The sequence below is a fragment of the Porites lutea genome, chromosome 11, assembly GCF_958299795.1.
Source record: "Porites lutea chromosome 11, jaPorLute2.1, whole genome shotgun sequence".
Lineage (NCBI taxonomy): Eukaryota > Metazoa > Cnidaria > Anthozoa > Scleractinia > Poritidae > Porites > Porites lutea.
The window spans coordinates 9,322,756-9,334,737 of NC_133211.1; the positions used below are offsets into that span (position 1 = coordinate 9,322,756).

The 11,982-nt window shown below is 39.6% G+C and overlaps 1 protein-coding gene across 1 annotated transcript; it reads left to right on the top strand.

Moving 5' to 3' along the window:
* The first annotated feature begins 152 nt into the window (after positions 1-152).
* On the top strand, positions 153-4,254 carry LOC140953166 (uncharacterized). Its single transcript, XM_073402666.1, has 4 exons — positions 153-443; positions 1,180-1,245; positions 3,100-3,183; positions 4,171-4,254. The coding sequence occupies exons 1-4, from the start codon at positions 354-356 to the stop codon at positions 4,252-4,254; spliced, it is 324 nt and encodes a 107-aa protein (XP_073258767.1). The 5' UTR covers positions 153-353.
* Positions 4,255-11,982: the final 7,728 nt, after the last annotated feature.

Here is an 11,982-nt window from a genome sequence, read left to right on the forward strand (position 1 = left end):
CCCATAGATCTCTTTTAATAAGATTCAATTCTATCATCCAAAAAAACAATATTTTTTACTATCGAAAAGCATTTGCAATATACAAAGTATAAAGAAATAATTACTTAATTTGTTTTACACTGCAATCTTGAATTGATTTTCAAATTGGTAACCGGCATAAGCGTATTTGTATAAAGTATCCCATGTTTCTCTCCAACAATGAAGTTATTGGCATAACTTCGAAAACTGAAGTTTCTCAGAGGTGGCCAATTCTTGTTTAACCAGACATATCCTTTAAAAGACACCTGAGACCTCAAATCAGGAATTTTTAACCTCTCGTATCTCGGTTCGAGCAAGTTGGACGAAAGGTAACTATGTTCAGATTAGCAACTTTGCTTGCCCTTGGAACATCCTATCTCTTGGTGTTCGCTTGGATAGAGGAAGCATCAGCATTAGATGTTACCGTAAGTGTATCTTGTATCTTAAAAAAAGCGGCAATATTTAACCGCTACTCTTCAAACATAAAATGAAATATCTCAAATCTTAGGCGTTTTCCTGGACTTGCGTTTTAAAAGAAATTTGTGACACATGTCTTTGTTGTTTGGAGGACTTTTCTGGACTGGCACAAGATACTGCTGTTTGAATTGTCATGTTTAGTATCAACCAAAGCTAAAAAACACGAAATACTGACCGCGAACCGGTTAGCGCTTTTCCTGTGGATACCATGAGCCCAGATAACAGCAAACTCAATCATCATGCTTTCTCGCCTGGCAATCTCTTTTGTAAATAAAAGGTAGGAAAAAAAATTAGTTTGACAAATTGGTCAAGGTTTCGAATAAAGAGAGGTTTAGGTCAAAAGCCAGCGAATCAGGAATTGCCTCTCTTCAAAAAAAAATCGCGCGGTAAATTACCGGCCCCAATTCATCGCTCTTTTTCTTGTTGATCATTAGGTTTAAAATGCATATTAGGTAACACCTTATTGTGCACAAATTCAGTATTGCATTCGTAATTTTTGGTAGTTGTAAAATAACCTTCCCTTTATAGACCCTTTACAGTCAACGTCATAATTCATAAAAATAGTCACTTCTAATGACACAACAGCACCTTCTACGAGAAAATGCAACGCCAGTCATCCTGACAGGCGTCAAGAGGGCAAGCTAATAGTTTTGCTTTGTTCTGGTTTGTTTAATTTGTTTTTAGCGCTCCGCCTCGGCGAACAGTGAAGGTTTGGCTGGCCGATCATACGATAGCTACCTGCCGGAGGGGGTGAGTGCATGGGTTAGCTCGGTAGTGGGCGGGTAGGGTGGGGTAGGTACTTATACTCGGCTCTCCCTTAATGGTAACTAACGCTGGAAGATGGTAACTGGCAAAGAAGTAAAGAGGGCGAATGAGGCTTAATATTTTATTCTCAACCTCACTTCTTTTTTCTGTCGTCAATCTTAACTGGGTAAGTGGAGTGCCTCTTAAAAATTACTACGGACGGTGTCATTCCGAGACTTCTTCATGCGAACAAGTTAACGATATATAACACCCCCACCCCCCACCCCCGCCTTTACCTTTTCTCTGCAACGTCAGCCGTGTGTCTCCGTATTCTGATCATCGATCATAGTTTAAGCAAAAAATGCGCATTTTATGAGTGTCATTAAGGTGACTCGATGGGGTTTTTCAGGGTCAGTAACTCCCAAGTGTGAACAAAACTACATAATAGATTTTTGGAAAATTATCACCAGAGCTGCGTTAATCAAAGTTTGTCATGATCAGGGTTACAATGAAATCGGAATTGTCAAAGCCATTACCTATTATACCACAGGGCACCCACACAATCTGTTTGTGTAGCCGATTGTTATCTTAGAGTAAATGTACTGGATTTACCGTTTTGCCTCACCTATACCGATACATCGCCAACTATGTATATAAATCAGTGATAAATAAACGTTGAATTACCTTGACTGTGGTATATAGTCTTCCTTTTGCCTCAAAAGCGGTTTTTTGAGCGATTTTGAAGGAGTTTGATTTCAAAACGGTAAATCCAGTACATTTACTATAAAATAACAATCGGCGACACAAACAGATTGTGTTGGCCCTCTGTGATAAGATAATACTTGCAGCCGTATTTTTCGGCATTGGGAACTGTTCTTCCAAAATCGTTTACAATAGCTTTTTCCTCTACAGCCGCCTCGATGTTCGTGAAGTTTGAGCAAAATGTATGAGAGCGTTAAAGAGATATTTTGAAGTGAAGCTTTTATGGTTAGAATTACGGTTAAAACAGGACAATCTTCAAGTTCGGCCGTTATCTGTACAAAACGAAGCGCTTAGGAATGCAATTTCACCTTGTAGTAGTTTCAGTCTTTTGAAAAACGTCTGTGAAAGATTATGGGGATAGCCGATTACTAGAAAGAATGATTTGATTAGTTTTACAAAGGCGCTCTTCTTAGCGGTTTTGAAAGTTAAATTTTTGTAGATCATAGGTTACAACCAACGAATCAAGACGTGTATTACTGTAGTAATTTGTATATTTCGTCTAATGGATCACAAAATGTCATGTCACATGTTAACCAACTGCCTCGCTTAAGTGGAAGGTGGATGCCTGAAATACCCCGCCCCTAGATAGAATACTGCCCCCATGGCTGACAAATCCCTGCAACCCAGCCAAGAGCTCCATTCCAGGCAATAGTCACACTGATGAAACAGTGGAAGGAAGAAAAATACGGGATGGGAGGGGGGAAGACGCTAAAAGAACCGCTTCACAGACTACTGCACAAACGCTCAACGAAGAACTCAAAGATCCTAGTAGTATACAAAGCTACCTCGTACCATGTGTGCCTGCACTCATGGGATTGACCGCTGGATGCCCCTAAGCTTGCGGACCGCTTGACTGCTAAGCACGTGGTGGTTAACTTAGTTCATTTTACATTTAACCACATTTGTCATCTATCTAGCGAGCCTCATATTTGTTCTTCGCCCTCTCGTAAATAGAGTATTCAGTAATAAGAGTACTATTTAATGACATAGCAATGCCTTCTACCAGAATATCATCAGGGAAGGCCAACCTTTGCTGATATATTATAGTGTTAATTCGTTTTGGTTTCTTATTATTTTGTTTGTTTGGTATTTTATCAGCGCTCCGCTGTGGATGATGAGGCTAACAAGGCATATGACAAGAGGTTCTTTCGCTTTCCCTTACCATTTAAGCCCTTTAAATTTGTAAGTGCATTTGTCTTACGGATTGTAGGGGTGAACCCGCAGGGGTTGGGCGGGTGGGGCGGAAGGTAAGATGCTTAGAACTCCCCCTTAGCGTTTACTAACGCAGGTCGGATAAAGGCAACTAGCCAAGAAAAAAGTGACGAGGACTGAAACTTGAAAGTGCGATATTTTTCCTCACCAGGTACGTGGAGGGCCGGTGTTTTGCATCGCAGATGGTGTCATTTTAGGGGCTTTTCGTGTGTAGCTGGTTGACCGATATCTATATAGCAACCCTTTACTACTGGATCACCTTGGTAAAATTTTCAACGAGTCTCAGTCCTGCAACGTACGCCTGTCTTGCTCCAAAGGAAACCAAACTTCTTACATTCCTTTCCTTCATAATAGAACCCACCCTGGTAGGAACAGTCCTTTGGGTCCAAAAGAAATTAAACTTTATACATTTTCTACCGCTTTAATAATTTTTTGTGCTTTTGCCGTAGTTATAGAACACACGTGACGACAAAATAGAAGGAAAACTAAAAGCCTTAATTGGAATGTGATTTTGAATATGGCATTTCAATTTTTTTTTAGTTTGTTCAAGATCCAAAAGAAACTGTAGGCTTTGATTTTATCCCGTTTAAACTAACGTTGAATAATTGAATTTGGCCAACGAAACTAACGAACAGAAGTCATAAGGCTTGAGTTTAGGGACATTTGACAATATTGTAAGCTCCAATCATTTGACTACTTTTATGCGCCGACCGTCGACCAGTTCGTACACACGAACAACTTTTCACGTATCACTATGGGACAACTTTATTTTATTTGCCACTTATGCATAATAGCAACAGCACCCTGGTTTCTTTAGTGAAAAACTGCGTTTGTGACAGAAACTTTGGGCACCAGGTACAGAAGCAACAAATGCAAATTGCTACATGTCAGTTTCAACTTAAGGTTTGGCCATTTGGACGGGCTGATAACTTTGTGGTCTGCTATTTTATTCATTAGAGCGTAAACTTGCCTCAGCCGGTGAAAGACCTGATAAAGAAGAAGAAGAAGAAGAAGCCATTTAATATATTTGGTCGTCTCTGAAGAGTGTAGAGTAAGTGTCAGTGACTTAGCAATTGATCGTCATTTTTATACCTTATAGAAGCTTATAGATGTTTACCTTGTCATGGTGATGGTGATGTTAGTGTGGTTTTCCAATCAGTGTTGTTTTGTATTTTTCTCCTCCATTAAAATAACGCTAATGTAAGTCGATTTAGAACCCTGGGTTAACCCCACTCATCAATTTCCCTGATTTTTTTTTTCATTCAAAATATTTCCTCGTTTTTCTTTAGTTAGTGTGAATCCCTCTGCCATGTCTGCTGAAGGCCAAATGTGGAAGATTTATTTACTTGAATTCATTGATGCAGAAAATAATAAAATGATACAACTTTTTGATTCCTAAAATTATTAATTCAGTCTCACTTCTGGAGAGAAAAAACCTTTCAATAGAAGCCGAAAATGCTTTCATCTACTCTTTTCTAAAACATCATAATCAGCTTAATTGAATGGTGTGATAGCTTGTGATTGTGGTGGTCAATTAACAATTTTTCGTCAGTATTGACCTCATACAAGACGTTCAAGCGGGGGTTAATCTTTTTAGCTAGGATGCAAGTTTTAGATCAGTGAAGAACATTTTCACTCACGTGACGAGTATCTCTTTACCCTGGCCCCAGTCCACTCAAAGGTAACCAAAGGTTCTCGGTGGACGTGACTTCATGTGAAAACGCTCCATAAGAATCTGGTAAAAAGCTGCCCACTTACAAAGCAGTTTTCCTATGTTTTTCAGCTACAGAATGCCTACAGAATGTACATTTATTGTATCGTACATGTATTTGTGAAAGCTGCTTTGAATTTTTTTTCATGTTTCTTTTCTGTCCTTTTTTCTCTAGTTACCGATCGTGAATCATAACAAAAAGTAGTAAGAAGTAATCCATGCGACCAGTCATTGAGAAAGTATAACAGATCAAATCTACCTACAGAGGCAACCAAGATGGTTAACTGTGGAAAATTAGTTGTAGTTGTTGTTTTTAGTATAAATAAAGGTCCTCTAAAAAAAGCATTTATTTTGTCCGTTTTGAGACTTCTAGGATATCATTAAATCGCACTCCGTGCACTTTTTCTTTTTACTTCATCCTCATCATTCTCCTGATAAGTTAAAATATTAATAATAAAAAGAACCATTGCTGATTACAGTTCTCCATTTGAGGAAAATCGCGAAAAATCACGCGCGAGCGCGACCTATAGGGGACGCGATATCGATGGACTAGGATACAGCTGTTTCGAGAAAGGTTGTCGGAAAAAGTGCACGCGACAATCCCGAAAGGTATTGTGGGTGGTTTTGTCTGCCCTGTTCTCCAAAGAAATTTGAAAGAATGGCACGAGAGGCCCCGGACCTATGTTCGCCAGTATTAATGGAAAGCAACAAAAGTAGGTTCGACAGCCACAGTCGTTAGGAACAGTGTATTGATCATATCCCATATTACCTTTCGGGGTTGTCGCGTGCACATTTTTCCGACAACCTTTCTCGAAATAGCTGTATAAAGCAAAGCTTGCAACGCAACTTGATCTTTTGGTTTTCCTTTCTTGTGGAGACCAACTTTCCAAGTTCCCGCTTGGATATGAAATCAAGTCAAATCAAGGTTCACGTTAATTTTATGATTCGTACCAAAAATACTGATGTAGTTGGTATAAGACCAAGCAACAGTTCCTGATAATCATCGTACATAAATAATCACTATGTGGACATTTTTTTTTGCGGGAATTATGAACATTAACAAACATTTTTCATGAAAGTAGCGGTGTAAGGGTAAACGCCGTACAAATTTGCTCAGAGTTTTCATCAACAGAGTATTGAGAACACAGACTACGAGTTCAGAAGTCTTGAGAAGACTGGAGTCTTGTAAGAGCTACTTTTTAAATTTGAGTCTTCCAGTGCGTAGAAAAAGTTTTCTTGACCATCTCCTTTTAAATTGATCATGAAATGATATCCGGTCAGTCCAGAGCTCTGACAGAGTCCATGCTGCTCAATAGACTCTTTTCAACGCCCTTTTTCAAACAAGTGCCCTATAAGTCAAACTTGCGGTGAATAAACCCCTCGAATAAGCGCCCTACCCCTTTCCGTCACTTTCTGAAATAGTAAAGACACAACTCTAGGGAAACCGTTTTCTTTTCTCCCCGTTTTAGTATGATCATAGTTTTACTTTACATTTTACTAGTATCGTTGCAGAATGGCAAATTGCTGGTGTTAAAGAGTATTTTGTTCTGTCCCAATAGAAGAAGAATCCTCACTCTGTCAAAAGAACTCATGTCTATTCATTGTGAGCAAACAAAGGCAGAACGATAATGGCTAAGTTTGCCGCCAATTTGGAATGAGGTGTATTTGTAAAAACAGTAAAGTAAATAACCGCCCGACTTTGTTCCCAAGGCCGTGTGAAGAGAGGAAGGAACGAAGTTTATGGAAATATGGTGGTTGTGGATCTTCTGGTGCTTAAACCAAGCTCCGCTAATTTTTATTATTTTTATTTTTTTCACACGCATAGTTTATTTGTAGTGAATTTGCATGTTTGATTAGTGGGAGGCACACCCGAACAGCACGAGAGGATGAAATAAAACTGATTGGTGGAAGACTAAAAAATGAATATTCAATTTTATCGTATTTTCTCGCACGTTTACCGCGAACAAACAACATGGCGAACAAGTCCAAATTTAAACGCCTTTTTCTAGTTTTCTTTTGGCAAAGACTGAATTTCACCATGGTTTGACCTTTAGAATTGTGGGAGAACTAAGACGCGAAACGTGGCTTCAGGAAACTGTGGTTTCTGGAACAGAAGGATGATAATTAACCACGAGGTACGGCAACGTTGAACACTCTCTCCGCCGCTACTGCAAGCTTCTTCATTGCTGTAGGTACCAAAGTTTCAAGTTTGTTTATACCCGATTACACCCTATAATGTTAATTTGTACACATAACGAGACACACTGTTATGAAGCTGGTGGACAGTTTATTGAATCACAGTTACAAGATCTTACAAGTCACAAGTTTGATTCCACACTGAACGTAAATCAAAACGTAGCGTAAATCTCTGAAATCTAGGACGAAAATGGACACTTAGACTGGAGTGACTTACCATTTACATGGGCAAACCGGAAATTCTGGTTGGATGAAAAGCAAATGGTTTACGCCATTCCGTTTGGGGAGCCTCAGAAAATGTCGGCGGTGATTTGAGGCGATGTAATTTTCCTATTCTTTTTAGCCATTTCGGCCGTTATTTATTTTTTTACTTGGATATACCTTGCAGCGGGTCGTTCTCCCACCAGATCAAATAGACAGATTCTTCAATCGAGAGAGCCGTCCGATTATAGGCACGTTTCCTCGAAAAGGTTATTTTCCTTGTGCTTTGATCGGTGAAAAACGTCCTCCGTTAGCTTTTATGATATTTATTAACTGAGGTTTCAGCTTGTTCAGTAGTATGAGAGAGTGGATCGATATTTATCTTCGGGTTAGAGCTGAAGTTTCAGATTAACTTTTCGCGTGGATTTGCAAAAGGGGCCACGTCGAAACTTAACCCTGGGGATGAGGGAAGGGGGAAGGCGCTCCTATATGAAAGTGACAGGGAAACTCCTCGACTCACTTAAGGGGTAGATAGCCTTTATGGGAGGCGTACAAAAGGGATGGAAAAGGGGATTTCCGGGCGCGCCTGAATCTCCTTTCTCCTCTCTTTCGAACGCCTGCCAGGCAGGCTAAGGGGTAGAGTCAAAAAAAGGGTTAGAGTGCAGGTTTTAATCTCACATAGAGTTTCCAAAACGAAAATAAAACCACCATTTTACTCTGACGTGCTGTGTTCAAGCACGGTGATTGGGAGTCAATTAAAGACCCGGCCACACTGCCGGATTTGGTCTCCTTGCATTCCTGTCTCTTTCGTGTGGGAGTTCACCCCGGGTGGATTTCTAATACGCCTCAAAGATTCTCAAAGGCACACAATGTAAAACTTGTAGGATGTAATTTAAAGAGAGCATAAACAGACGAAAACCAGATATTTCGCCATAGTTGTTCAATAGGGTTACTTCGCCTTAAACTAGAGTGAAAACCCAGGCTGCTAAGTCTATAAAATCCAAAATTTTGTGTCTTTTGTTCTTCAGGTAGCACGTGGGTAGAAAACCGAGCAAGACTGGAACTAATGTTCAAAATGGCGGACTTTAGCTTGCATAGAGTGCATGAAGTTTAAGCATGGAGTTCATCTGCCACTAAAGACCATAAAAGGCTGGTTTGAACTTTTTTTGAGACGGTAAGGGGGTATTTTAAATAAATATAGTGAAGGTAATACCCAGTTTTCGCATATATCTGATTCTTGTAGACTAGAAGTAAAGTTTCGTCATTTGAGTTGAGGTCCGAGTTAATGTAAGCTTAAGGTGGCTCCGTAATTAATACTAGAGCATTTTGCTGTGACAAATTTTCCGTCATGACTTTTTCGTTTTTAACGCGATGGCTGGGAACCTTTGCAAACAGAAACAGATATCATTCGGCAATAATACGAAATGTTCCGATTTCACTGATAGTACCACTACCTATTCGTGTATTGTATTTGCATTAGCTGTTACATCATAATGTGGCATTCACCACTCTCTCCAATATTGCTCCGTTTGAGAGACTATGGATAATAATATTGGACAACCCCGAAATATAATTTTAAGAAACACACGCGCCACGATAGTCCTTGGTGGCAGCCAATTTACACGTTGCATTCCTCTGTCTAAAAGAGAGGCCAAAATAAAAAAACAGGGCAGATTTCTTGTGTTCGACAAGTTTAGTTTACTAGTAAATCTTGGCGACAAATCTGGTGGTGTGTAAACCAGCCTTTTAAACATACTTCTTCTCATCACGTCTCAGGTAAACAGTACTATGAGGCCCTTGTTTTTATCATACAGACCTCGGACAGAATTTGTTCTTTTTTGCCCTATTTAAACCTATAATTCTGCAGTTTTTCACAATTTTGCAGGAGAATTTGCACTCATTCAATATCCACGACGATCAAAGCACGCCCTTCCTTTGCACAACAAATTATAGCATTGAATTATAAAACGTTTTCATGAAGAGAATTCTATAATGCTAGGACTTTCAGTTAGAAAAATCTGGTCCTATGTGATATGCAAGGTAATATGGGCTTTTAATGAAAACGATAAACAAATTCCCAAAATCACTTTTCGGCCAGCCGGACGGGGCTCACTTTTGACATGCACCAAATTTGCAGTGCGATTAATAGAGTTACCATTTACGCTTCAACATGATAGATAAATTGTTATGTTTAGGTTTTATTTCCCTTTATTTATTAAACTGCGTATGGTTTTGGTATGTGTAATCTTTAAAAGCGAGTGATATTTACGCGTGGCGTTTTGAGTATTCCTGCATGAGATGTTTATGTTCGACTGGATACAACCGGTGCAGCGATAAAAATTGCGAGAGGGACTACTAACAATCAATAAAATAAATATAATTCGGTGAAACATGTACAGAGACAATAATTTTCATTCACAAAGAGAAGTATTGAGAGTAAAGTGTCTTTGAAAATCATGAGTCAGGTAAGCATAAGCTTATTTATGTTTTAAGCCGGCTTCCCTGTGTTTGCTCTTTTTCAAGATGAACTCGAGGCAAGAAAATCGCTCAGAGCTTTCTGTTTACAGCCAAAATCATAAGTAAATAATCTTCAGAACATTTTCTTTGAATTTGCAGTCAAAAAATGTCTAAAGGCTTTTTAAACCCGATGCTATTGTAGGTTAGATCATTGCTCGTGTATAAACTTAAGCCGCATAAACCATACGCTCGACTTCAGGAAACCGAAAAAAAACCACATCAAAGACAACAATTTCTCAGGCTTACCAGTCGAGATGCTGCTTCTGAAGGTCATCAAGCGTTCCAGAATTTTCAACCCTCTTACGCCTCAAGCAAGGGCAAGTGAGTAAGCTCATTTTTGAAAACGATGCCATCTGAAATCGGATTTCCAATGACTTTGACAATCGGTGCATTTGTCAACAAAAAGCGCAATAAACAAAGCAGCCATGAATTACAGAACAATTTTGATAGCAGCTGTATTTAGTTTTGTACACCAAGTAGGAAAAGCCAGTTTAAAACATCACAAGATGACACAAAACTCTGTAAACTCTAAATATCAGTAAGCAAGTTTCCAGACGCTGCATTAATTTTCCGCATGAACTCACCTGTCAAATTTTGACCAATCAGAACATAAAAATTGGACGTAGAGCGTGATCAATGCGTGACAGTGAGAAAAGTCAAAAGTGATTGCCTTCCCCGCATGTAAATGTAAAAGCCGGTTGAATTTTCTCGTCCGAGGTCAGTTCGAAATCAACATTTTAAAAGTGCGGCTCATGAACTCGTCTTATTTCATATGCTTTTTAAAAAAATTGAACTTGAGCCTGCGATAATTGAAAAGTAGCAACCTGTCAGCGGATACATTAAAAAAACACTCAAACTCAGTGGGTCGATACCTGAGCCCACGATAGGGTCAGGCGATACTGGTCAGCAGAAACACTATTTTGACAGCTGTCAATTAATCAAAACATGGATGTACAATATCAGGTTGCAGGCTCCCAAACTAGCTAGAAAGTGTGAGATTAAACATTGGTATACCTGTGGTGCGGACAGACAGAAGGTCGGGTGGTCGGTGTATGGTCACGTGATTGCCGAATTTTCTAAGATGGATCGATTTTCTAAGCTATGGGACTTCGAATTGAGCCCGTGATCAAATAAAATATCAGCGCAAAACTTTAAACACTACGTGACCTCAATGGATAGACAAATGAGCCCGCGATACACTCAGGTGATGATGGTCAACATATACTCTAGTTTGACAGCTGTCAATTAACCTTCATTAGAATGGCGAATATTCAAATTAACAGACTACGAGTGTGAGTAAGACATATCCGTCCGGCATGTAGTGGAAAATGCCAGATCGTGTACCTGAGCGAACCTGAGCCCACGTTATTAGTTTTCTGATAGTGGTCTGCACATGTCCCATTTTGACAGCTGTCAATTGACCTTTATTTGGCTTGCCAATATAACTTTCAACGACTGTCAGCCAACTGACAGCCTTGCCCGGCGTAGTTTTGTTTTTATGTTGAATTGGTAAGTGTGACATAATTTATTATATCAGCTTATATGTAGGGGCAAAACGACTGGTCTTTCATCTGAGCCCGCGAGATAGTCATGTGATAATTGTCAGCGGATGCCTAATTTTGACAGCTGTCAATCTAATCGTACTCATACGGATGGCTTACAGAACTAAGAGGCTAGTCGAGTTGTGCAAGATCTATTGTGACATTTGACATCGGCTTACATGAGGCGTGTGTACGGGTGGGCGGGCGGGCGGGCGGGCGTACGCTACGTCATAACCAAATTTTCTCACATGGATAGTTTACCAAATTTTCTTACCCATGGTGCTCCGCTTGGCGCGCGCGAGGAGCTCCGCTACAAATGTATACTTTGAAATTTGTGAGAAAAGGTTGGGTTTATCTTTCTTGACTCTTCTACTTGAATGAATGTTATTCGCACCATTCCATGGCATACGTACATGTAGTACCACTTTCAAAAGTGCCTGTTGTTGAATGACAAGATAGTAATTAATATAAATGACCACAATTACTTTTGAGATGAGCAGTGTCCAGGGGCTGTTGGAGCTATTAGAGAGTTGTAACTTCTGAAAGTTGACTTTCCCCTGCAGTACTTGCAATGGTTAAAAACTATTCACCTTTCAAACAAAG

Coding starts and splice junctions, on each gene's coding strand:
- LOC140953166 (XM_073402666.1), top strand. CDS start 354: ATGTTCAGATTAGCAACTTTGCTTGCCCTTGGAACATCCTATCTCTTG. Junction 1,246..3,099: donor ATAGCTACCTGCCGGAGGGG/GTGAGTGCATGG, acceptor GTATTTTATCAG/CGCTCCGCTGTGGATGATGA. Junction 3,184..4,170: donor CATTTAAGCCCTTTAAATTT/GTAAGTGCATTT, acceptor TTTATTCATTAG/AGCGTAAACTTGCCTCAGCC.